This window comes from Equus przewalskii, chromosome 12 (genome assembly GCF_037783145.1).
Source record: "Equus przewalskii isolate Varuska chromosome 12, EquPr2, whole genome shotgun sequence".
In the NCBI taxonomy this organism is placed as follows: domain Eukaryota; kingdom Metazoa; phylum Chordata; class Mammalia; order Perissodactyla; family Equidae; genus Equus; species Equus przewalskii.
In genome coordinates, this window is record NC_091842.1 from 6,759,087 (window position 1) to 6,785,584 (window position 26,498).

Sequence of the window (26,498 nt, forward strand, 5' to 3'; positions counted from 1 at the left end):
TTGTGATCTGCATCATTAAAAATATCAATGTTCACTTCTAATGAAACTTCACCTTCTTTCTTAGTCATGAAGAAATTCCACAAAGCACTTTTGTATCAGGAATTGAGCAGCGGATGATTTAATCTTCATCTCATCCAGGGAAAGGTTTTTTTAAAAATCTTTGTCTTCTGCTGTGGCACCAGCCCAAGGTGTACACACAGCCACAGGTGACAGGGCTACATGAGGCCTTGGCTTCTCAAAAACAGACAGCATTGCCATTTCCTGAGAGCCTGTTAGAAATGCAGAACTTCCAGCCTTGCTCCAGACCTACTGAATCAGAATCTGCATTTTAAAGAGATCCCCAGGTGATTCGTCTACACACTTAATCTTGAGAAGCAGTGATCAGAGGAAACTTTCTGAGCAGTACAAGACAGTTAACTATTGTGTACATAGAGATAAGCTGGAGCATACATAAGCCGCATCCACTATTCTTTGTTATCTGTAGTGCCGTTCTCTGCTACTCATACACATTAAGTATTTTGTGAGAGATGATGATGTGAAGAAGAGCTGTCTCCCAGGGGAAATCCTGGAAGGACTGACGCTCCACCGGCAGGCGTCTTGCCTCCAAGCATTTGAAACTAAGCTTTCATTCAGTTTGCAATAGGAGTAAACGACAAATTGTAATTTGGGTTATTTTTTAAAACTTCATTTTAAAATATTTTGTGCTGATTTGATTTTGACCCTAGGACTCTACACGACTGTAACTTTTAATCATAAGATGTTGGAAAATATAAGATACCAAAGACTTATTTAAGTATCATAGAAACCTTTGCACCCCATGTACTCAGAAAAGTCAAAACAGATAATAATCTAGTGTTTAATAGTGGAAGATTTTTTCCTAGTGTTTTTTTTCTTGCTTCAAGAAACAGAATATATAATAAAAATACAATAACCATCTTTTACATGTTTCATATCCATTCATATTTCAATGTTCAGAAAAGCAAATCATGCAATGAAATGAAGGATACTATATGGTAGTTTAACATTTAGATTAAATCATCTGCATTATTTAACAAGTGAGGAATTATCCAAGTTATGTTATAGGTAAATTCATTTTTAAAATTCATTTGTTTAAATGAGTACAATTAATGTCCTGGTTTATGAATACAGAGTCCCAGGCAGGGTCAGAATTCCATATGACATCTCTATGGACTAAAGTTTAAATTATAAACTAATACTTTATCTGAAAGTTGTGCAAAAGCAAAGGTAGTCCACCTCTACTTTAGGCTTCAGTAGCTAAGTGGTTGTAGCATTCTGTCATGATTTGTTTTGTTTAAACATTAATAGGACATGAAACATGCGAAGACAGATTTTTCAGGATTAGTTTTTATGACAAATCCACTTCTAGAGAAACAAATTCACTACTCTCAAGGCTCAGATTTGTCATTCTAGACATTTGGAGCAATATGTCATAATTTAATGACATTACTTGTCACATGTTTAGATCTGATCTCTCCAAGCGGTTTGAAAGTCCCTGGAGGGCACAAACTGCACAAGTCTACTTATTCATCTGTGTGGGAATACTATCATCATCTGGCAGGAAGGCAAAAGCTCTCTTCCCAGTATTGCAGGACAAGGTTCTACTAGGGTTGGGTAGACAAGGATGGGGGAGAGAATTAAGAGCAGAATGCAAATTCATAAATAAGAGAACCCTTTATAGTACAGGCAAACCTAGCTCCAGAAAATACCCACCTATACTAAGTATGGAATCTCGAAGAGAATATCAAGTACTCTGAGGACAGTAAAAGTACATTTCATCTCCTCCCAGCAAGGAGAGATGTAAGTTTGGTCTGCTTACCAGTCTGCCTCCACCAGCTTCTGTCTCTTGGTTGTGTGACTATGGACTCTGATCATGATATACTAGTTTGCTTAGCTCTTTTCTCCCTTTCTTCTGTGATGTAACATTTGCCTTCATCTGCAGAATGTCAAGTGCTTTCATTTGCTCTCAGTGATATCCCTGAATGGAATATTTCTGTGTTCCCAATGCCTTCTTTGGTGCTTTGTACATAGAAGTTAACCGAAAAATGTGAGCTGCCTCGCCTTTAAAACAGAATTAAGTGAGGGAATAATTAAGTGAGAAAAGGAAAATAGGGCAGGGATAAGTAAGATAAAGCCAGGGATAAGATGGGATTACAAATTGCCTAGTGTAAACTCCGGTGTACTGGCAAAAGATAGCTCACAGTTTGGCTCTGAAAAGCCCCAGCAGCCAATTCAAGAAGAAAACAAGATCAGTTACACAATTTGCAGTGTATCTTGGGTAAAAGCAAACTAAAATTAGTGACTTAGGAGAAATCCAGCTATTCTTGGTACCAAGAGAGAAGAGAAATTTCCTATGAGTGCTCAGAAAAAAGATACTATGTGACACAGTGGACAGTGTCTTAACAAGATCTCTGTGGTAAATAAGATTAATGGATTTTAATGCCCCTTCAATGTTAGCTGATGGCAGGTGTCAAAGCACAGTTCAAAAAAGCTTATTCTGTGAAGCAAGAAACGAATGAAGTTTAAGGATTCAGCTCTCTTAAGGTCTAGTTTAATATAAGGACAAAATTCAAAGTGCCTAGACAGCACTTTCCAGAACTTTTACGATGAAATGAAGGCTGACAGTTATGTGCAAAATCCATTCCCAGCACTGGATCATCACCCATTTCTCTCCTCTTAAGATGGAACATCTTATTGTGGTAAAGGTAAAACAAAAAAGAGAAAATACTAGGTATTTCTCCCAAAGGTAAAACAAAAAAGAGAAAATACTAGGAATACACTTCATGGTTCCTCCTGTCAAGAAGTAGAGTCTACTTCCCCATCTTCTGAATTTGGCTGGCCTGGTAGCTTGCTTTGACCAACAGAATGTGGCAGAAGCCACACTGTGTGAGTTTCAAGCCTATGTATCAAGAACTCTCACAACCTCTGTTCTCTTGCTCCTGGAGCCTGCCACCAACAAGAGAACAAGTCCAAGCTAGCCTGCTGGATGATGGAGACATGTAGCCCAGTCGCCTCCTGCCACTCCAGCTGACAACCAACCAATCCCCAGAAGGAGAACTGCTTAGCTTACCAGCAGCTGACTGAAGACAGAAGGAGCCCAGCGGAAGAGCCACCTAGATAAGCCCAGACCAAATTGCCAGCCCACCGAGTCAGAAGCTAAACAAATGGTTACTTTTTCAGGTCACTAAGTGTGGGGGTGGTTTGTTATGCAACAAAAGGTAACAGACATACTTTCATGTCTTTTTAGTTTTAAAAAAACTAGACCAACCCAATTCACAATATTAACAAAAAAAGATAAAACACTTAGGAATCAACATAACAAGATATGTGCATAAACCTATATGAGAAAAACTTTTAAAACACTCCTGAAGTATCCAAAAGGAGGCCTTTTTCCACAAATGGAAGGACACATCATGTTCTTGGATAGGAAAACCAACTTTGTGGCAACGTCGATTCTCCCTAAGTTAACATAAATTAAAAATGATCTCAATACAGATTTCTTCCTGGAAATAGAAAAATTGAGTCTAAAGTTAATTTGGAGAAAATAAAGAATAATACTTTGAAAAAGAATACAATTGGGGTCAGTCACCTTAAGAGATATTAAAACTAGTTATTAATCCTCAGTAAATTAAAACAGCACGGTATTATCACATGCGTAGACAAATAGAACAATGCAACAACAGAAAATCTAGAAATAGACCACAGAACATACGCGAATTTATTACACGACAAAGGCAACGGGGGATAAAGACATACTTTTTCGTAAATGTTGGGACAACTGGGTAGCGATTTGGAACAAGATAACGTTGGATCCAGACTTAACACCATACATCGAGATTATTTTGAACGGATAAAGACCCAATGTTTAAAAGTGAAACTATGCAAAATTCTAAGTGTAAAAGGAGAAACCAAAAAATAGTACAATGCACCAAACATACCGCAGTGTCAGTTTAAGTGTGTCCAGCTAAAGCTCTCTTTGGAAACAGTAGGGAATTTTCTGAATTTCTTCATTTCCATAAGGTAGACCACAGAGCTAGCAAGACATTCTCAAAACGCCATCCCTGATTTGAGTGAAATTTATCCTATACACTAAAACATAACCCGCGGAGTATCCAAGGATCTGCGCCTTTTGATTCAGAGCGGAGTCGGCGAGCCTCATTTTCGCGATGTGTAAAAGAGTGGCGATAGTGACTTTTGTCCTGCCTGTCGAACAGCTTTGTAAACGGATACAAAAATGAGAGATTATTAAAGATGGGCTCTCTTGGCTAGAGAAGGCTTGCACAGACGACGCCCCTCTCTTCCCAGGAACACGAGGCTTCCGCCCCGACCCTCACCAGCCTGGAATACAACCGACCCCGACGTTCACAGCCTCCCAGGCGGAGGCACTAGAGGAAACGCCTTCCTGCCTTTCCGCATTCTGATAGGCCCGCGAGCCCGAGGCTGCGAAGAGAGCCGCGGCCCTATTGGCTAGCGGCCGTGTCCCGCGCGGGGCTTCCTGGGAGATATAGTTTCGGGAGTTGCAGGCTCCGGGGACTCGCGGGTGTGACGTCAAATGTGTTGGCCCTGTGAGCTGACCGCGGCGGTGGAGAGGCGGGTGTGTCGGGACACGGGGTTCGGGGAGTGGGGAGGATTCAGGTGAAGAAACCGAAGGGTCCCAAATTAAAGAAAAGTGAGGGTTGCGGGTTCGCAGAAAGGTACGGACCCACTTCGAATTGGGGCCCAGAGCGTTGGGGGTGGGGAAGCGCAAGTTCCGCGGCCAATCAGAGGCTAGCGACTGTTGCCTTAACAACCGCTCCAGACACCTGAGGCCCCGCCCCTGCCCCCCCCCCCAAGGAAAGGGGCGGAGCTCGGGCTGTTTAAATGGCTTTGGGGTGGGGCGGGGAAGAGCGGAGCTCCGTTTTCTCCTCAGCTCTAGTGACGCTGACCCTGCGGCTCTGTGGGCTGGGAACGGCCCAGTTGCTGGAGGTGGATCCCGGGCCGGCGCCCTACCCCCCCGCCGATTGGCCCACAGTCTCGGGGGCGGGGCCGGGGGCGGGGCCTGGGGCGGGCCGCTCCCGCCCGCTGCGAGGCGAGGACCTCCGGGATTCCTAGAGAGGCCTCGGAAGTGCTCTCGGGGGTGGGATTTATGGCCCAACCGGGTTGGACAGGGAAAGCTTGGACTTGCTTATTTCCGGCGAGGAAGTGTTGCGAAGTGTGGGCTTTGGTTTTCTCTCGGTTGTAAGAAGAAACCCATCTTCGCAGCCTTGGCTGCAGGAGCTTGGTCTTCCAGGAGAGCTTGCCGGGACTGGGGCTTTGAGGAAAGGCAGTGGGCTTTGTGTCCGGACGAGGGTCCTGTCTCTAACCTTGACCGGGCCGGTCCCGTGTCTCGGGGTCAGGGGCGATTTCGAGGTATCCAGGTCCAAATCTGTAGTTATAACCCTGTTTCTCTTCTGGGCCAATGAAGTCTCCCGTTGGTCTGTCAGGGTCTTATGGCTGAAGGACAGGACCAATTTTGACCATTGTAGTGTTTTGACCCCTGTTTTGACTTGCGTTTGGCTTGTGGTAAAGAGAAGGAGCGGCTGCGTCTGGAGTAGTTAGTAAGTCTTGTCCTATTTTGTATATGACATTTAGTGTTCTTCATCACTAAAATTGTGTTTGGTTGCGCCTCATGTCAGATTTTTATGGCTCTCCTTTACATTTTTTAAAAGTTGGAAATATTCTCTATTAGTAGTTGTTTTATGGGTGGAGTGATGGCTGTCTTGTAATCCATATTTTCAAGTAAATTACTCTGTTGAGTGGTCGTTTTTAATATAGATGACCCCTTTATCATATCTTTGCTAATAATGATTTTCAATATATCAGTAGGTTGCACACTAATGAAAGCGTCCTTCAGTAGATCTTAAAGAGCAGAAAACAGATTCGATCAGTGTAACACAGCTAACCTGGAGAGACATCTCTCTGAGTTGGAATGATAATGACAGAATCTGGGGAAGGTATAGACTTAGACCCTCCAGCTGAGACTTCACAAGAGCAAGACCTTCTGATAGTGAAGGTGGAGGAAGAAGACTGCACTTGGATGCAGGAGTACAATCCACCAATGTTTGAGACTTTTTACCAGCGCTTCAAGCACTTCCAGTACCATGAGGCATCGGGGCCCCGGGATGCGCTGAGCCAACTGCGGGTGCTCTGCTGTGAATGGCTGAGGCCCGAGCTGCACACCAAGGAGCAGATCCTGGAGCTGCTGGTGCTGGAGCAGTTCCTGACCATCCTGCCTGAAGAGTTCCAGACCTGGGTGAGAGAACATCACCCGGAAAGCGGAGAAGAGGCTGTGGCTGTGGTAGAAAACATCCAGAGAGAACTAGAGGAACGCAGACAACAGGTGAGTGGGTGAGGAGACATTAGAGCAATGAGGAAGGAGAGGAAGAGAGTTAAGGAGCTGCTGAGCAGGGGTGAGATCGTTAGTGGTCTGGTGCTTCATTCATATTCTTTTGTTCCCCTGGGATTAGGTACACTGTGGAGATTTCCTGCCACTCCAGCAAAGAGAAGCAGTATCCAGTGTGTTAACCTGGAGAAGACAGTCTGCGATTTTATTTGTTTTAGAATTACTGTATTTATTTTTTGAATGACATGATACAAAATTCAAAAGGTACATAAGGTTGTAATGAAAAGTAAGTTTCCCTCCCATCCTTAACTCCCCAGCTGCCTAGATCTCCTCACCAGAGACAACCATTGTGACAGGATGCTTGTATATCCTTACTGAGGTATCCTGTATTCTGTATACGTAAGCCTATATGTGTAGGCCATGCTTTAAAAAAAACAAATGTTTTTAAATCACTGTGCACTTCTGCCTCTTGCTCTTTTCTTATGTCTTGGTTTGTTCCGTGTTGGTGCAAATAGAGCTGCGTCACTCTTTGAAACTGCATTATATTCCGTTGTATGGCTGCCCATGATTTATTTAACTCCGCTTGAAGGCCATTTAAATTGTTCCTTTAGATTGTTTCTGAATTTTTACTGTAACAAACTTCGCTGCAATGAATATCCTTTACATACATTATTAATTGTAGGAGTCAAATTGTTGGTTCAGAGACCATATGCATTTGTACTTTTAACAACTGTTGAGGGCTGGGTTGGTGGCGCAGCGGTTAAGTGCCCACGTTCAGCTTCTCAGAGGCCCAGGGTTTGCCACTTTGGATCCCGGGTGCAGACGTGGCACCGCTTGGCAAGCCATGCTGTGATAGGTGTCCCACGTATAAAGTAGAGGAAGATGGGCACGGATGTTAGCTCAGGGCCCGTCTTCCTCAGCAAAAAGAGGAGGACTGGCAGATGTTAGCACAGAGCTAATCTTCCTCAAAAAGGGAAAAAAAAACAACTTTTGACAGATTGCCCTCTGTAGAGGTTATAGCAATTTATGTTCCCAACAGCAATGTGTGAGAGAAATTTTTTACCTACAGCCTGTTAACATAATGTTATCAAACTTCTTGATTATTGCCAGTCCGAAAGATACAATATTTCATTTCTCTGCCATTTTAATATTCATTTCTCTTATTATGAGTGTTTGACCACAGCATATATTTTAAAGAGCTATGTGTTTACCTTTTTTTGTGAATTACCTGTTTATACTATTAACTATTAGAAAAAATAAGCACTATGTCTGTCATCTGAGTTGCAAGTGGTATTTTTCCAGTTTGTTGTCTGTCTTTGCTTATGGAGATTTTAGCTTTGCAGGTTTTAAAAAATTTTTATGCAATCTGTTCAAAATCTTTTATGGGTTCTGGGTTTTGTGCCATACTTAGAAAGGCCTTCTCTGCTACAATATTATGAGAAACTTTTCTCATAGTTTCTTCTCCATTGTGGGTATTTTTTTTTAACACTTTGAAATGATTGCTCCATCTAGAATTTATTTTGATGTAGGGTGTTTGGTATGGTTACAATTTTATTTTTTTCCAGTTATCTATCTAGTTGCCCCAGCAACTTCTGTAGTAATCCCTTTTTCTTAACTCTCTGATTAAAATACCATCTCTATTCCATAGCAAATTTCTGCATGTATTTGGCTCCTTTTCTGGCCTTTTTATTCATCTTACTGTCTCTGTATCAGTATTTTAATTATTTGAGCTCTGTAAAATGTTTTGGTATTTGGTAGGACTACCCTTCTTCCTTCTAAATTTTTTTTTGATGTTTTCTTTTTTCTTTATAAACTTTAGAATTACTTGTTTAGTTTCTACCACCTCAAAAATCCTATTTGGTATTTTTGTTGAGATTGCTTTAAATTGTGTATTAATTTAGGGAGGATTGGTGCTTTTGTGTTGTTACGTCTTCTTGTCCTTTCTTACTCATTTATAACCTGACCTGCTACTTTCTGCTTGTTGTAGGCTCACAGTCTGTTAAACTTTAATTTTTTTTTTTATAGCAAAGAAACAAAAATGATGGTTTCTTAGGTCCGCGAGAGTTTGAAGCTAGTAGAGAATTTCCTTCATTCTTTAGAGCCATTGCACTTCCGCGGAAGGCACCACAGCCTCCTTATTCTTCACCTCTGGGTAAGAGGTCCTTGAACATTGCAGAATACTCTCAGGCTCTTCAGCTGGTTTAGCTCACTCCGGGATGCAGGTGGGCAGCAGAGGGACCCTGCAGCTGTGCTCAATGCTTGTCCTGCAGACGGGAATGTTTGAACCTTTTTGTCACTTCTGTCAGGACAGGAAGTAAAGATTCATGGTGACATCGGGTTATTCCTTTTCTTAACCTAACTTGAGACACTAATGGACAAACTCGTCCGTACTGTTTTATAGTAATAAATATCCAAAAGCATAGCTGAAAACAACAGACGTATTTAAAATAGAGGATTTACAGCAGATATTACAAATTTACTTCTCTCATTGTAATGTGCAGCCCATTTTTGGAAGGGACACAGAGGAAAATATTTCTTAGTGGTAGTCAGGGATTTGAGGCCCATAGAGGGAATTTTTTCAGGGGCCTCCACAGCTTACCGTGTTTCCTTTCTCTCTGCCTGCCTTCTGTATCCCCAGCATTGTTCCTCAACTTATCTCCAGGCAGTTCTTGTCTCCGGCAAGGCCTGTTCCCAGGCTTTATCCTTTACCCCTCGTCCTTGGTTTCTCTGTCCCAAGGGCTGCTCTGCTTCTTTGGCGCCCAGGTGCCCTTTGACATACTTGGCCTCCTCTTAACTCTTGTTCTGAGCTGGTCCACAAGGACACACAAACTTCCATGCAGAGTGATATTTGCCACAACTGTTTTGCAGCTGCCTCCTAATGTGACTCCTGTACCATGTTTTGCCAGTACTAGGAGGGTTAAAATTTAAAGTGCTTTGAAACATAAGGGAGGGGGAGAGGGGGAATGGCAATTCTGTCTCAGTGCAGGATCTTATTACCTGCTAGGATGCCGCTGAGCTAGTGCCTTCCAGAACAGGCAGGTTGTAGAGTGGTTGTGGCAGAGTATTTGTGTGTACCCTAGGGTTGAGCAAGAGCCAGGAACAGAATGATGAAGGACTGTACATGCCGGACATGAACTGGCTCAGGTCTTGGTGTTGGTCTGTCCTGCTTGAACCTGGTTTGCCAGGGAACCGAGTGTGGCTTCCTGAGTCCTGTATTGACCTTTCCAGCCTGCTTTCTGGCCTCTCTCCCCTCTTTGCTAAACTTGACCTACATTAACCTTCTTATGGTTCCTTGACTGTGCCAAACACCCACTTTCTATCTGAGGATCTTTGCTTATGTCGTTCTCTCTGCCTGGGACACTCCTTACTTTTCTCCTGGCTGGCTTCTTTCATCCTTTAGTTTTACTTAAGTGAAACTTCCTCTGAGAAGCCTTCTTGGCCAGCCAATCTAAAGTAAGTCCCATCTGTTCTGTTTCTTGGCACCACTTTCTTCTCCTAACATATGACATGGTTTGTAGTTATGTATTTATTTTTGTGTTGATATATTTAATGGAAGTCTTCTCCAACTAGATGTAAACCATGTTTATCAAGCCACTGTTTAATAGTGCCTGGCTCATTGTAGACACACGTTAAATATTTGGCAAAGGAATGAATGAAGGTTTAACGTGAATTTACTGGATTCTTTCATAGCCTTCTAACTATGCTGATCCGTGTGGTTGTGCTTATTAGATTGTGGCATGTCCTGAAGTCCTTCCTCAGAAGATGGTGCCACCTGGAGCTGTGCAGGAGTCCTTCAGTCACCAGCTCCTGTCCGTGGACCCCCAGCCTGAACAAGAGCCACAGAAGCCTCATCTTCTGGAGGAAAATGGTGAGGACCTGTGATTCAGTGGAGCCGATATGGCTCAAGAGTGGGTACCCTGACCATGTGGGTAAGCAGTGTCTGTAAGGGAGAGACTTGGGCCCGGCAGTCTCTCTGCGGTCAGCAGCATCTGGAGGTTGGGAAGGGCTGGGGACTTGGAATTGAGTCCCTGTTGTTAAGAGAAGGGTCCACTTACAGGATGGCTTGGAACTGTACCACAGTTGTATTCAGAAGCCATAATGCAAATGATGGCAACTCTAAGTACAGGGACTGTTAAAAGATCTACAAAAATCTTTTACTGTTAAAAAATCCACAAAAATCACAATTGTTTTGCAACAGTTTTCCAACTCTACCTCATAGATTTTGGTATATTAATGCTTATGTAAGAAAAAGCTCTCCAGTTCCTAATTGCATTCGTTTCTGGCTACTCAGTCATTCACCTTGAAATCTTATTTGAAGCAGTGCTTCAATGACCTTGAGAACATTTGCTCTCTCTTTCCTTCCCTCCCTCCCTCTCGTAATTTTATTAACTTGTATTAGCTACATCAAGGAAAAAAGTGAACAGCTGAGTATCTTAGTTATGATATATGTCCACAAGTCTATAATCCCCAGTCAGAAGCTCTTGCTATCAGAGAATTGAGATTTTTTTCTGAAATTTGTCTATATTTTAGAATTTGGAATTTTTTAGGTTTAGTAAGATAAACATGATTTATAGTCCATACATTTCATGACCAGCAGGATTTGAGGTGGTACCCCATGATCACACATGATACTATGTCGGCAGAGAAATGTATGCATATTTTCAGTAAGTGGATTTCAATGGAAATTTTAAATACCTTCATATCAGGTCAGGTCAGGTTTTGCTGTCAGATTAGGTCAGTGTCTAACTTAATGACAAAACCCCTTTGGTGTTGAGACCTTTGGGATTTCAGAACTGTGGATAAGGAGTGGGGAACCTGCCTTTCCTGTTTGGCTGCAGGCTTTCTTTGAGGCTCCCCTCAGTGGTCAGGTCTTTCACCTGACATGCCCCACGGCTGTCACCTTTCCCAGCTTTCCCTTCACTGCGGTGATAACAAAAGCAGAGGCAGCAGCAGCAACTATTACTTATGTGATGCTTACTGTGTGTCAGGAGCTGTTCTCAGGCTTTACCTGTGTGAACTCATTTAACCCTCATCTTTTACCATCTGGGGCCAATGGGTCCTTGTAAAATTTTTTTTTTATATTGGGGCCGGCCCCATGGCCGAGTGGTTAAGTTCGCGCGCTCTGCTGTGGTGACCCAGGGTTTCGCTGGTTCGGATCCTGGGCGCGGACATGACACCGCTCGTCAGGCCGCGTTGAGACGGCGTCCCATATGCCACAACTAGAAGGACCTGCAACTAAGATATACAACTATGTACCAGTGGGGATTTGGGGAGATAAAGCAGAAAAAAAAAAAAAAAATCAGCCACAGTTGTTAGCTCAGGTGCCAATCTTTAAGAAAAGAAAAAAAAAATTTTTTTAAATATTTTTAAGTCAGTTTGTGAATAATTTGCAGAAGAATCAAAGGATAGTGAAAATTAATTAAGGCTCTATCAGTTACATTTTGATAATATAAACATAAAAGAGGACAGAATACTGTCACACAATACTGTCCCTTTAACAAAACCAATACTTTCCTTTTAGCAAAATGGGATGGTCCAGAATCTTGTTGCAAAATATTGCGTGATGAATTCCTTCCTATTGAATGACTCACTGGATGAAAATGTCTTATTTCCTTTTGGAAATAAGAAATACAGTGTTCACCATTGATTCTTGCGTTTGAGAGAATTCATCTAGGATATGGTCATTTGTAGATTCATCCCAAGGTTTCCCTTAGACTTTCAGTTTCATCATCATCATTAGAGAGTGTGTTACTCTCGTCTCTACATCATCTTCTCATTCATCTGATGATAGTGAAACATCTTCCACTGCAGATTTTCTTCTCTTTGCTGATATGAAAATTCTGAATTCTCAACTAAACTTCAACAAAGCTAACAGGAGATGTCAGCAGTCCTATACCATCTTGAAAATGAGGCAGTACTCTGGGTAGTTCATTTAATACTTTGAGAATAGTGAAGAATGGTGATTTATTTCACTAGTGTATGATCCTAACTATTTCCTTTATTCTCCCATTTTCTTATTTTTTTAGTCTTTTGTAGTATCATTGGTAATAATCTTTGAATACTGATTAGTATAAATGAAATAATTCCTGGGATGATGAAATAAAAAAATGATTCAAGATAGAGGGAAAAAATAAGATCACTCAGATCCCACAATGTAACCTAGATTTGTAAAAGGGCCCAGTGGATCTATATAGAAATTGAAGATAGAATGAATTTTATTCTACTTTTTAGTAATACTAAAATGTTTTCTTTTTGTTCTTCAGAAGATTGCTAAAAGAATAAAAGTCATGTAATACCATTAAAACTAAAAAAGAAACTCCAAATCCAAAATTGTGTCTCATAGACCTGGCTGGCTTACCACGAGTTAATGCTCACACTAACCCAGTGGAATGGATACTATTGTTATCCTGTTGATATCAGGATAATTTCTAATATTACAAAATGTCAGAAATTAAAAAGCTGAGACCTAGGAAAGTTAAGTAATTTGTCCAGGATCACAGAGCTAGTAAGTGGCACAGCTGGGATTTTAACCTGAGGAGTCCAGCTCTAAATCTACACTTTTACCCCAATTTGAGCTGTCCTGGCTTTGCTTTCCCACCACGTTCTCCCAAGCACAGAATCCTGCCCTCCTTAAATCACTGTCATCTTTCCTTCGCTCTCAGAGTCTCCTCAGATCAAGCTGCTCTTTTCTTCTCTTCCTACATACCGCTTCTCTTCTCTGCCATGTTAGCCAGACCCTAGCAAGTTTCTTTATTCCAACAAAATTACCGTTTGCTCAGAGACTGCATCCATCCCTTTCTTCAAGTCCTATTTTGACTCTTAGGCACACTTCTGGTTTCAGATCCTGTCTCTATTTGTGGCTTTCATCTCTAACCATTGTCTCCTCTTTTTTGTGTCCTTGCTCATTACTTCCTAGTCCTTGGAAACAAGCAGGCTACACAGGCGCATATGTCTCCAGGACTGGGGAAACCATAGCAAGGTCTAAACCATCAGGTTAAAGGTTAGTACCAGGTGGATCAGTCCAAGTCAGGGTACACATAGACAGTGAGATCTGGATGCACCATGAATCATGGACAAAGAACAAGCAGAGGTGACAGAGGAAGGTCAGATGGTCACCAGCATCTGGAGATCAGACCCTCCAGGTGTTGCACACTCGGTGCACTCTGCCTGGAGAGCACTCTCATCCTGCCCCACCTTGCCCCTACTTCCCAGAGTCTCTGCCTGTGGAAAGGCTTTCATGATGCTCTTCCTGCCCTTCTTCCTTCTGTGGGTGCCCTGGCCTCTGTGTTCCCACAAGAACTTGGGTGAACTTCAATTATAGTACTCTTTACCCTGTTCTGGAAGTAGGAAAGGCTTACATGTCTGCCCTCCCTATTAGACAGTGAAGTTTTTGAAGGCAAGAATTGTTTTATCTGCCTATTCCTAGAACACACAGAATAGACATAATACATGCTAATTGGCTGACTATAAAGCAACCATCGTAGTTCCTTGAAGGGAGAGAATGTGGACTAAGGCCTTGCTAATCAAAGTGTGATCCCAGGAGCAGCAGCACCAGCAGCACCTGGGAGCTTGTTAGAAATGCAAAATATGGGAGCCACCCCAGAACTGCTGAGCCAGAATCTGCCCTGTACCAAGACCTCCAGGTGATTTGTTTGCACATTAAAGCTTGAGAAGCCCTGGGCTCTAGGCAGCACTTCAGCTTCCTGGAAGATGTGGGACTTTTGGTCATTCTTTGAGATAACTGGATTTGATCTTGGCAGAGCAGAGTACATCCTTTATAGGGAACAGCACAATCTGAGGTCAGCGGCAGGGATGAGCCTGACCAAAGCAGGGAGTCTGGGTTTTTTGGGGGGAAGGATGAATATAGCGAGGTTTGGAGTGGCCAGATTGTAGAGGGTCTTGAGAGCCAAACAATTTGGCCTTGATGCAGCAGGGCACCATTGTGCATTCTTGAGCAAAAGCAGAGCGTGATGGCAGGTGGAACTGGGCAAAGATATTCTCACTGACACCTCTTTTTCTCCCCCCTCAGCTCTTCCTGCTCTCCAAGTTCCTTCCCTTCCCCTGAAGGACAGCCAGGAGCTGACAGCCTCACTTCTCTCAGCTGGGTCGCAGGTGAGCTGACGTCCCTGTGCCCGCAGTGAGGAGCCATGTCTCTTCTTGGACAAGTAGTTGCCTTAATCCTGAATCTTTGTCAGGTGTTCTCTTTCACCGGAGACCAGGCCCATCCTGGGTTCTACTAGAATGTCTTTCTCCATTGTATGCAGTACCCCCCGCCCCATCCTCTTTGAAGCATAGTCTCTCCAGTTTCCTTTCTTAACGCTTCCAATTCTTCCTCTGACTCTGAATGTAAACATAGGGAATGGGAATTTAGTGGAGATCTCATGTTTCAGAAGTTGGTGAAAATTGAAGATGTGGCTGATGTGGCTGTATCCTTCATCCTGGAGGAATGGGGACATTTGGACCAGACCCAGAAGTCCCTCTATAGGGACGACAGAAAGGAGAATTATGGGAGTATTACTTCTATGGGTAAGAATATTTCATCTGCATGGATTAGGATATCTTAATTTTGTTTTAAAGAGTATTTCTAGCACAGCCTATAAAAGCATGTGTGTTTTAATTGCTATGACTTTGCTTATTTTTTTCTGTGAAAGAGTAAGTCAGCCTTCTTTTTTTTTCTTATTCAGCTTATTCTGATTATTTCTATCATAATAAGGGTATGATTGAAAACCGATCATGCTTGGGGGATAGTATTCAAAATCCAGCATATGTTCTCTGTATACCACTTTAAAAGCACTTAAAACTAACTGGTTTGGATTTTAATAAATTCATCATATTCATAGACCTCTATTCCTTGACAAATTGAGTAATTCTTAACGGAGTAATTCTCATTTGTGAAAGCATCTCAGACTTTGCTGAATAACTTTGTTATAGTAGTTATCACAATATCTCAATAGCATTAATTCTTTTCCATTCTTCTAGTGCACGGATGGCTAGTTGTTCACTCCATTATCGTTCTTAGATCGTGATTTTATGATGTTTGTCTTGCCACCATATTTTGCATGTCACATCCCTTCTTAAATTTTGTGCCCCAAATGAGGTTTTGAACCTATTGGTAACTAAGTTATGATCCTGGAAACTAATATGTATTTGGTCCTGTTGCCTGGAACAATTATTAAAATCTCAGCACTGTGGCAAACATTTTGGAGCTTATGGCTTTCAGCTTCTTTTGAGTGAATTCTTTCAGAAGAAGCACTATCTGTCAAGCGCACTGGTAGACTTTAGATGAAATACATGTGTAATGCCACATTTCTTTTTAAAAGCATTATACCAGTTTACATGTCTAAGGGTTTTGGTTCACTCGCAGGTTCTTATTTAAAAAGTAAAATTGACTGCTGCTCTTTTAGATTTTCCGTTTCTTTTATTACTATTGGTATACGTTTGTATTTCCTTTTCTTTGATTTATTTGTACCTGCCCTGTGCTTGTTTATCTATTGGGATCTTAGTGGTGGCCTTTCATCTCAAGGAATTATTTATATAGTATAAATATCATATTTCATGCCAATTTTTTATCTTTTTAAATTAATTTCAAATACCTCACTTATCTATTTTGAGTCTATTAGTATTGTTTAATCTCGTTCAGTTATTTTACAGGTATTTAATGGGTTTCAGAGTTAGAGGTTATTGGCACAGTTTATTTTTTAATTGAGGTAACATTGGTTTATAACATTATATAGATTTCAGGTGTACATCATTATATTTCAACTTCTGTATACACTATATTGTGTTCACCACCAAAAGTCTAGTTTCCGTCCGTCACTGTACAGATGTCCCCCTTTACCCCTTTTGCCCTCTCCCCACCCCCTGTTTCCCTCTGGTAACCACCAATCTGTTCTCTGTGTCTGTGTGTTTGTTTGCTGTTGTTGTTGTTTTTATCTTCCACTTATGAGTGAAATCATACAGTATTATCTTTCTCCATCTTGACTTATTTCACTTAGCAAAATACCCTCAAAATCTGTCCATGTTGTTGCAAATGGCAAAATTCCATCCTTTTTGTGGCTGAGTAGTATTCCATTGATGGCCACTTGGGTTGTTTCCATATCTTGGCTATTGTATATAATGGTGCAATGAACATAGGGGTGTGTATATCTTTTTGAATTAGTGCTTTTGTATTCTGTGGATAAATACCCAGAGGTGGAATAGCTAGATCTGGTGGCTCTATTCTTAATTTTTAAGGAATCTCCATACTATTTTCCATAGTGGCTGCACCAATTTACTTTCCCACCAACAGTGTATGAGGTTTCCCTTTGCTCCACATCTTCTCCAACACTTGTTATTTCTTGTCTTTTTAATAATGGCCATTCTGACGGGTATGAGGTGATATCTCATTGTAGTTTTGATTTGCATTTCCCTAATAGTTAGTGATGATGAACATCTTTTCATGTGCCTGTTGGCCGTTGGCACAGTTCTTTTCTATACCATTCTCTAAGCAGTTTTAAATTCCTTCTTTCTGATTTTTTTTCTCATTACTCATCTCTTTACATCATCTTCAGTATACTCTTCTATATATGTTCAGTGGTTACTGCCTTCTTAACTTCTCTGGGAAGGCCACATTAGATTATTTTCATGCCTTTGGGTTCCTCACAGCATCAGAAAAGGTCAAGATTTAAAAAATATCCTTCAAATTTAGAAATGAGAAATAAAAAAAGGAATCTTGGAGACAGCTGTTTGTTTGGCGTGACTGGGACGTTTGGATACAAGAGACAGTTTCATTGAAGGTTGCAAAGGAGAGCATCTTCTCTTTGAATTTGAGAAATTTGAATTTGAGAAAGCTCTTAGAGTAAACTTTCAAGAACCTTACCTGTGAAGGGTTAGAGAAAGAGGGCTGGTCACTGAAAGAGTGCATGGCTTAGAAGGATGGATTATTTCAGTATGTTCTTTTATTTAGTGGGAGAAATTTTAAGCATACTTAAATGCTGCTGGAAATGAGCTAGTAGAGAGTGAGTTTGAAATGTTAGGGCAAGGAAGAGCGGATAATTGTTGTAAGGAGGTCCCTGGAAAACAGGATGGTGTGGTGACATCCAGGGTCCAGGAGGAAGGATTGACCTTGATTAGGGAGATTGCCCTCTTCCACTGTGAGACGAGGGGAGAATGAAAGAATAAGGCTGCCAGCAAGTTTATAGTTGTGGTTTTCAGATGTTCAAGTTCTTGTCTGAATAGCTTTGACTTTTCCTGAAATAGGAGACAAGTTGCCTGTTGAGAGTGAGCAGGTAATGGAGTAGGTGGTGGAGTAGAGGTTGGGTGCAGTGGAGAACTTTGGTTTTAAAAAGGTCACGTGTGCACATGGTAAAAAATACTCAAATAGTGTAAATGGGTATAAGGTGAAAAGTGAGTCACCTGTGCCTGGTCCTCAGTCTCCTAGTCTCTCCCAGAGGCAGTGACTGTTACCAGTTTCTTGATTGTATCACTAGACATATTTTGCATATATAGAAGTTCGTGCAAAAATAGTATGCTGTACACAGTATTGCATTTTTAAATACAGTGGTATGTCTTGGAGATCATGATGGACATGTTTTGATGTAGCCGCTGGGAAAAATGAGTGGGAAAACTCGCCAACCTTACAACCATAGAATGCCGCTGTGAGGTTGAAGAGCATGAATTTGTGAAGCACCAAATCTGCCTGATTGGGTGTTTTTGTAACCCCATCCCCCCACCCCACTGTATTACTAAGCAGCTGGGCACTGTATTGAGCAAGGAGCACAGTTCTCTGTCAAATATACAAATTAACCAGGAGAATCAACAGAAAGCTTGTTGTGTACATGGTGAAGGGGCGGGGAAAGAGGGACAAAGCGAATCTGTATGCCAACTAGTGACAACCTGTGTCATCACCTTCTCTGGAGAAGGTTAGTTGTCTCTAGTCCCAACAAGGTGCACTGGGCTAATCTGATTTTTTTCAAGTTCACCCCCAGAGAAAGAAAGCCATGAGCTTGTTTGACTTGTCAAATGGAGATTTCTAATAAGAATAAAATGTGTGAGTATAAGTAGATGTGAATAGCAGAGAAAATACTGTGGTGGCTGGGATTACCTGCCTACTTAAATGGGGGAGGAAAAAACAGGTAACAAGTCTCATTTTATGAGATGATTTTTTTGTTTCCACTGTTACAATGTCTTTTTAGGAAGAGAATTAAGTAGAAATAGTTACAAATTAAAATTAGAGTTGTCTTCATGGTACACAAATTTTAACTTCTCAAAAAAGGATAGTAATAGTATCTGCCTCAAAGGGTCCTTGTAAGGATTAAATGCCGTGAAATCATAAAGCGCTTCCAGGCGTAGAGCCTGGTCCATAGTACACACTCAGCAAATGTTAGCTCTTATTATCATTATTATGTAATATTTGAAAACAACTTTGCTTTTTACAAAAAGATCTTATTAGAAAGTTCTCAATAGGCCGTGATGTATCTGTCTAGCATTTAAAAAATAATATTCCCTATTTTTTTTAACTTGAAGATTTGTCTCTGCAAACTGTATTAAGTGTCAGTGTTTTGAGTGAAATATATCTTGCTGATCCAGTTACAAGGGAACTGAATGCAGTCTCTTAAACCTCTGTATTCATCAGTGACTGTTGAGTGTTAGGCCAGCTCTTGACAGTAGTAGCCTCTTGTCTGGGTTTAGAGAGAATGCCTTTTTTTCCTTTAGACTAATTCATACCAAACCGAGATTCTTTGGGGATTTAAAAAGCTAGAAAGATCCTCTTTCTTCTTCAGGCTCTGAATAAACAGGAAGAGGGAGGCAAAAACTGGGTTAGCTGCATAACCCATTAACAAATTTTATTAAGAATAGTGAACATTGCACAGGTATTCACAAAAAGGTACCATATGTAAGTACCATACCAAGAGGATATCATCTTCATTAAGCATAGTGACTGCTCTCCCAGTCTCATCCCTTTGAAGCATTCTTGCCAGCTCTTTCTTCCCTAACCTGTCTCAGTTCCCTGCTTAAATATTCTTTCTCCCGTCCTGTATTGTGAAGTCTTTTTGCAAATGATTTTCCAGACTCATGCATTGCTAGCACATGTTGGTTTGATTTAATCATCCTGTATCCCTCAGTCATTTTCTTTCTTCTAGTCCAGGGAGTAGCTAATTTTTCTCTTTCCCTTCTATTATTTCAGATTATGAGTCCAGGAGTGACAATATGGAACTCATAGTAAAGCAGATTTCTGATGAAGCCGAATCGCACTGGATGACATCAGGCGGCACTGAAAGAAATGTTCCCCAGAGTCAGGAGTTTGGAGAAGTTAGTGACCTTCACGACATGGTAGAAAGGTGGCAGGTAAACCCCACTGTGGGGAAGTCAAGGCAGAACCCTTCCCAGAAAAGAGATCTTGGTGCCATCACAGACATTAATCGTAAGCAAAACACAAATGGCGAAAGAGGCCACAAATGTAATGATTGTGGTAAATTTTTCCTTCAAGCCTCAAACTTCATTCAACATCGGCGAATCCACACCGGAGAAAAACCATTTAAGTGTGGTGAATGCGGGAAAAGCTATAATCAGCGTGTGCACCTTACTCAGCATCAGCGGGTCCATACTGGTGAGAAACCCTATAAATGTCAGGTGTGTGGAAAAGCCTTCCGCGTGAGCTCCCACCTCGTCCAGCATCATAGTGTGCACAGCGGAGAGAGACCCTACGGATGTACCGAATGCGGGAAAAACTTCAGTCGGCACTCCCATCTGATTGAGCACCTGAAGCGCCACTTCCGAGAGAAATCCCAAAGATGTATGTGTCAGGAGTTTGTATTTGGAGAATCAGTGGAGGCAGACATTATTTTATTAGCTTAGAACAATAGGACAGATGGGTTGTGATATTGGAGCAGTAGGGAGGGGCAAAGATGACAGTCTATTTTATTATTATTTATACTTTAATTAATTTTCAAATTAGTAGGCAAAACCCTATGCTCTCTCCACCATCCCCACAGCTTCCCTTTCCCCAGAGGTACCTGCTTTCAGTTCTTACTTGTTTCTTCTGGTAATTCTATATTTTTAAATAATACTGCTATTGCTTGACTCATCAATTTTAGACATTACTGATTGACTTTCTGTTGTAATAAATGAGGATTTTGGTTCTCTTACATGGTTCTTTCCCTCTTCCCCCTTCTCCCAATTTAGTTATTTCACTTATTTTAAAATGATAAAATAGTAGTACAGGAAGTTTGGAGGAAAGAAAGTGGGAGAAAAAAATCACTCATACTCCTACCATCCCAACTAATAAATTATTATTTGGTGTATTTCTTTCTATCTTCATAAGCCTATTTTTATATAGGTATACTCATAGGGTACAATTAAATATTAGACGTATACATTTTCCGGTGTTGCTTGGACCTCCTATTTTTTGTTTTTGACCACCTGCCATTGTATGGAGACATCATAATTTACTCAGCTGTTTCCCAGTTGAACTTCTCATTTTTTCTCTTTTGTCCTGATAACTGCGCTTATGCCTTTTTCTGTATGTATTTAGGATTATTTCCTTATAATAGATGCCCAGAAGTGGGATTAGTGGATGATAAAGCCAAAAGCATTTTTATGGCTCTTGATACACGTTGTCAAATTGCTTTTTAAAACAATCATACCACATGTGAGAGTATCAGTTGTACTAAATTTCTTCCAGGGTCATCAAAAGTTTTTTATAACAAATTGAGTAAGCAAAAGAGAATTCTTTGCTATATCCATTTTCAGTAAGTTGGTTATGAATAAGGTTGAGTCATTTTCCTGTTTGTTTGCTTATTTGTTTATCCATCAAGTGACTTGTATAAGGATAAGATCACCATAAACTGCTGTGAACTTAGAGGCTGTCATTCATAGTCTTCAGAAAACTCTAAGCCTGGCCAAAGTTTTTATTTTTAAATTATGCCTTTGATGTCCCCAAACCCAGCTACTTGTCATTCACATTAACAGCCACTGTCACCTCTTACATCATAGCATAGAAGTTTATGAAGTGCATAGTGCCCTTAAATCTGGGTTGAGCTGAGCTATCTCCTCACCAGGTCTGCCCCATTCTACTTGGTGGCTGCCTCGTTAGGGAAATCCATCTGCTAGCACTCTTGATTTGGAAAGCAACTGCTTTAAAATAGTACCTTTTCTTTTATATCTTCCCGGCAATTGTTCTTATGACTAGGTTATTGACTGATTGTTCTTATGACCTACCTCCCCCCATATTTCTGGGTCAAAGGAGGCGTACGTTGTGTGCTCATCCAGCTGTATTTATTGAGAGCCTCTAGTGCGAGGTGCTTGGGATAGAGCAGCAAACAGAACAGATACAGTTCATGCCCTCATGGAGCTGGGTCTGCTGGGAGTAGCAGATACTGAAGGTGATGAGCATTCCCAAAGGGGAAGTACCCAGTGCTGTGGGCGGGAAACGGAAGCTAGAGTGTCCACTAAGGGTGAAGAGAGTGGGGGTTGAGACATCACCCACCCTCTTGACAATATATTTTACTGGCTCATTTCTCTTTTTCCCACCTCCTAATCGGGTGTTCTTCTGACTTCATAGCCCCTTCATAATCCTTTGCTTCCCATTCTTCCACTTTATGTCAGTTCTCACCACCCAGTTGTGTATTTCTGGTCGGTCTCATTCTGTCTGTCTAACTCATGTTGGGGTAACGCTCCCCGCCACATATCCTACATCCTCTCCCACATCAGAACTCCTTTCTCTCCTTCGTATATAATAAAAGTGTTTTGCTTCTCCCTGTGACTGCCTAGCCTCAGTCATTCTCACCACCCTTCTGATCAAGCCTCTTCTTTGTCTTGTTCTCTTCACTGGACACAAATACCTAAAGCTTCTTTTTGTTCATGCTGGCATCAAGGACATACATGCAGCCCCCTTTGTTACTCCTATTGCATCATAGTTTCCTCTGATTATCCTCTTTTTCCTGACAGTTTATTTTTCTTCTGTAAAAGAACTGATGACATTTGCATTTCCTCTTTATTTTTTCAGGCAGTGACAAAAGAAGTAAGAATACGAAATTGAATGTTAAGAAGAAAATTTTAGAATTTTCAGAAGCAGACATGGAACTCTCAGGAAAAATCCAAAGAAATGTGTCTCAAGGTCAAGATTTTGGAGAAGGCTGTGAACAGCAAGGCAAGTTGGATAGAAAGCAGGGAATGCCCATGAAAGAGATACTAGGACAACCTTCTTCAAAGAGGACAAATTTCAGTGATGTCACATATGTCCACAAAAAATCTTCTGCAGGAGAGAGACCGCATAAATGTAATGAATGTGGAAAAAGCTTTATTCAGAGTGCACATCTTATTCAACATCAACGAATACACACTGGAGAGAAACCCTTTAGGTGTGATGAATGTGGGAAAAGCTACAATCAACGTGTGCACCTAACTCAGCATCAGCGAGTCCACACTGGTGAAAAACCCTATACTTGTCATTTATGTGGGAAAGCATTTAGAGTGAGGTCCCATCTTGTTCAGCATCAGAGTGTGCACAGTGGGGAGAGACCCTTTAAGTGTAACGAGTGTGGGAAAGGCTTTGGGAGGCGTTCACACCTGGCCGGGCATCTGAGACTCCATTCTAGAGAGAAATCCCATCAGTGCCATGAATGTGGAGAAATCTTTTTTCAGTATGTTAGCCTAATTGAACATCAGGTGCTCCACATGGGTCAGAAAAATGAAAAAAATGGCATTTGTGAGGAAGCATATAGTTGGAACTTAACAGTGATTGAAGATAAGAAGATTGAGTTACAAGAGCAGCCTTATAAGTGTGATATATGTGGCAAAGCCTTTGGTTATAGTTCAGACCTTATTCAGCATTACAGAACTCATACTGCAGAGAAAACCTATAAATGCGATCTGTGTAGAGAAAATGTTGGCCAGTGTTCCCACGTAAAACAATATCAAAAAACCTATTCCAACATGAAATCCCATCAATGTAATGAATGTGGCCGAGGCTTCACTCTGAAGTCACATCTTAATCAACATCAGAGAATCCATACCGGTGAGAAACCCTTTCAATGTAAAGAATGTGGGATGAGTTTCAGTTGGAGTTGTAGCCTCTTTAAACATCTGAGAAGTCATGAGAGGACAGATCCCATAAATACCTTAAGCGTATAGATGTTTATATTGTAGGACATCTCTTACGCAATTTTAGAGAAACCTTCCTGAAGAGAAACCCTACTCCTGTTATGAATGTAATACCAACTTCAGGCTTTTCTCCACCTTAACCATCAAACCTACAGATGTGTTGAAGTCCTTCCATTAGAACTTAGGAACACTGGAGAATCCACAATAGATAGATATCTGTTTGCTTTTCCCATCAAGAAATGCTTTCGTTAGCATCTTCATGCTTGAGAATCTAGATAAAAAGACAACCTACGGATATGGAGGATGAAGGAAAGCCTTCAGATGGCACTCATTCTTCCTTTGAATCTCAGAACATTAATACTGGGAAAAGCGTCATAAATGCAGTAGAGATCAACTTGATTTGGGGTTTCTGCCTTGTTTGATGGCCTATCTATTCAGGGAAGAGCACAGAGAAAGAGAGAGAGAACTCTTTGGCATGATATCTGTTTTGGTACCTCAGCAATGAACATTTTCTAGAAATGATTACCCCAGCCACTAGAATGTTCCAGTCATTGTTCCCATCTTGAGTATTAAACCCTTTGAAAAGAAATGGACTTAAGGTATTTATGTTTTGGCAAAATTGGCATTCAGAGGCTGGATGGTATGTGTTCCTGCTGCCTTATTCAATCTACAACTTCTCCAGGAAACCGTCTCTGCCTTTTTGTTTCATTTTGTTTTGATTCTACTAGCACCAAGGTTAGCTGGTAGAAAGAGGAGTCAAGTTTGTAAATTCGGGAGAAGCGGTGTTGGTCAGTGGCATCTTGAGTTGAGGGGATAGGGGCCTTAGGGGAACAGAGAAGAGAAGACAGGCCAAACTACTGTGGACCCACAAGAATGAGCGCAGCTACGTCCAGAGAAGGAATTGGACTAATTGTGGTCCAAGCAGTGTGAGTTCCAGTTTGCAGTGCCTGGAGATAGAGCCCCCCCTAGGATAATGGCTCATAGAATGAATTTCAGTTTGAGTTGCAGCTGGATTTGAGGGTAAACAGTAATTCGGAGCAGGGAAGACATGGTCTGGTTTGGCCTGGCTTGTGCGAAGGTCTGGGTAGGATTTGTGGGGGAAAGAAGATGACATGGAAAAGAGGGTTAACTTGGTTTGCTAGAGAGAAGGAAAGAGTGCTTTTGGGCTCTGCTGAAGTCCTGCTTCTGTTGACTGCCTGACTTAAATAAACACCCAATAAATACTTGTTGATTGTGTGTGTTGTACACTGGTATGCTGTCCAGATCCTCGTTACTACGCTGGCACATCTGTCCCCCAGTTGCTCTGAGTTTTGTCTGCTAAGAGCTCAGAGCTCTCCCTCTTCTCCAGAGACTGGGGAATTGCCCACAGATGATGGGAAGTGCTTCACCTAGGAGTTACCTGTCCTCCTCACCCCCCAGCGAATGACTGATTGATATGAGGTACAAAAGGCTGATTCACTCGTCTCAAGGCCGGGGGGCGGGGGGCGGAACTGGTACACTTTATGCTCCAGAACCCTCCCTTTGTGCATCAGGCTGAGGCTAGACTTTACCAGACTACATGTCTTCTCGGCTATGACCGTCTCTATCTTGCTTCATTTCCTCCTGTAATGACGTTTCCTAAAGTGCATGCCCTCAGCAAGTCTCATGGCTTTGAATCCCTGTCTCAGGCTCTGCTTTAGGGAACCCAATCTAAGACATTTGGTGCCATCATTGATCCTAGCAGGCTGACTGTAAGAATGGATTGTGGAGTTGGCCACTCTCCACGAGGCAGTGAGGACCCTGTCACTGATGGTGGGTGGAGTATTGGTAGTCCCTGGCTTGTGGTGGCTGTTCAATTGTGACACATTCACTGTGGTGAACTGGGATGGGATACAGGTGGATATACTGACTTCGGTATGGTTTGGGGAAAAAATGGAAATAATATAAGGATTCGGAATTGGGTGGCTCTTGGTGAAAGCTATTGATTGCTTGAAGAGAGAAAAATGACACAGGACGGATAACCACCAACTTAATGCAAAATGTGTGTGTCAGAGGCCCTCCTTGTTGGCATTTATGGAGACTCTTGTCTCCTGCAAACAGAATCACAGAGCTAAAGGTCAGGTGTAAGACTTAGTTGAGAATGACACTTCAATAAAGCCTGGTGGTAATGTTTATTGAGCATTTACCATGTTCTAAACATCATGCTAAGCACTTTATGTAGATCATCTCACTTAATCCTCACTGCATTATGAGCTGGTTTCAAGTATTAGCACCCTCATCTTACAGTTGGGAAAAACTGAGGTTCAGATTAGTTCATTCATTTGCTCAAAGTCACATAGCCCATATGTGGCAGAACCAGCATCTGAACTCAGATCACTGCCTCCAAAAGCTGAGCTCTTAAAACTATGTCTTATATTATTAAACATCAAACATTATAAAGCGGTGAAACTCTGTTCTTGTCATCTGTGTGAAAAACAGTTTTGATCCAAGATGTGATAAAATCATTCAATTAGAGAATCTTTGAATTGTAATGGGTCCTGTGGGATTATCAAACCCAACCTCCCACTCAATGGAGGAATCCCCTTTCAGTCTATAGGCCGGTGCATGTAACAAGTGCTTAATTGTGTTGAACTGGAGAAGACATTCTGGCAGCTGATTATCCAGTTTCTGCATGAACCTCTCCCAGTGATGAGGAGTTCATTGCCTCCCAACGCAGCCTCTTCCATGTTAAAAAGCTCTGCTTGCCAGAATCTTCTTTCTCTGCTGAAAACGACATTGATCTGTAGTTTTCCATCTTTCTCTCATTGCTCCTCGTTGCAGGAAAAAAGTTGACAGTTTTACGATTTGAACATTTGACTGAAAAGTTTTTTGCTGCCATTCAGTCACCACATCCATCGTTGCCTGCCCTTCCCAACCTCCAAAAGGAAAGGGAAACAAAACATTACGGTTGTATTTTGTTTCCTCAAGTTTGGTTAAGTTAGAGCAAGATTTGTTCGCTCAAGACGCTTCTTCCTTATCCTTTTTAACATTAAAATGTTGGAAAGGAATAAAAGCAAAA

The 26,498-nt window shown here is 41.5% G+C and overlaps 1 protein-coding gene across 32 annotated transcripts; it reads left to right on the forward strand.

Moving 5' to 3' along the window:
- The first annotated feature begins 4,505 nt into the window (after positions 1-4,505).
- ZKSCAN5 (zinc finger with KRAB and SCAN domains 5) lies at positions 4,506-24,687 on the forward strand. 32 transcript variants are annotated; one of them, XM_070567523.1, is made up of 9 exons: positions 4,525-4,612; positions 5,860-6,376; positions 6,504-6,643; positions 8,405-8,531; positions 10,109-10,247; positions 14,409-14,491; positions 14,770-14,905; positions 19,545-20,153; positions 22,365-24,687. In XM_070567523.1, the coding sequence occupies exons 5-9, from the start codon at positions 10,142-10,144 to the stop codon at positions 23,489-23,491; spliced, it is 2,061 nt and encodes a 686-aa protein (XP_070423624.1). In that variant the 5' UTR covers positions 4,525-4,612; positions 5,860-6,376; positions 6,504-6,643; positions 8,405-8,531; positions 10,109-10,141; the 3' UTR covers positions 23,492-24,687. The 32 variants fall into 32 exon arrangements, with proteins under 32 accessions (XP_070423612.1, XP_008541786.1, XP_070423611.1 ...); XM_070567525.1 differs by lacking the exon at positions 8,405-8,531 and having other exon boundaries at positions 4,540-4,612; positions 5,863-6,376; XM_070567524.1 differs by lacking the exon at positions 8,405-8,531 and having other exon boundaries at positions 4,563-4,712.
- Positions 24,688-26,498: the final 1,811 nt, after the last annotated feature.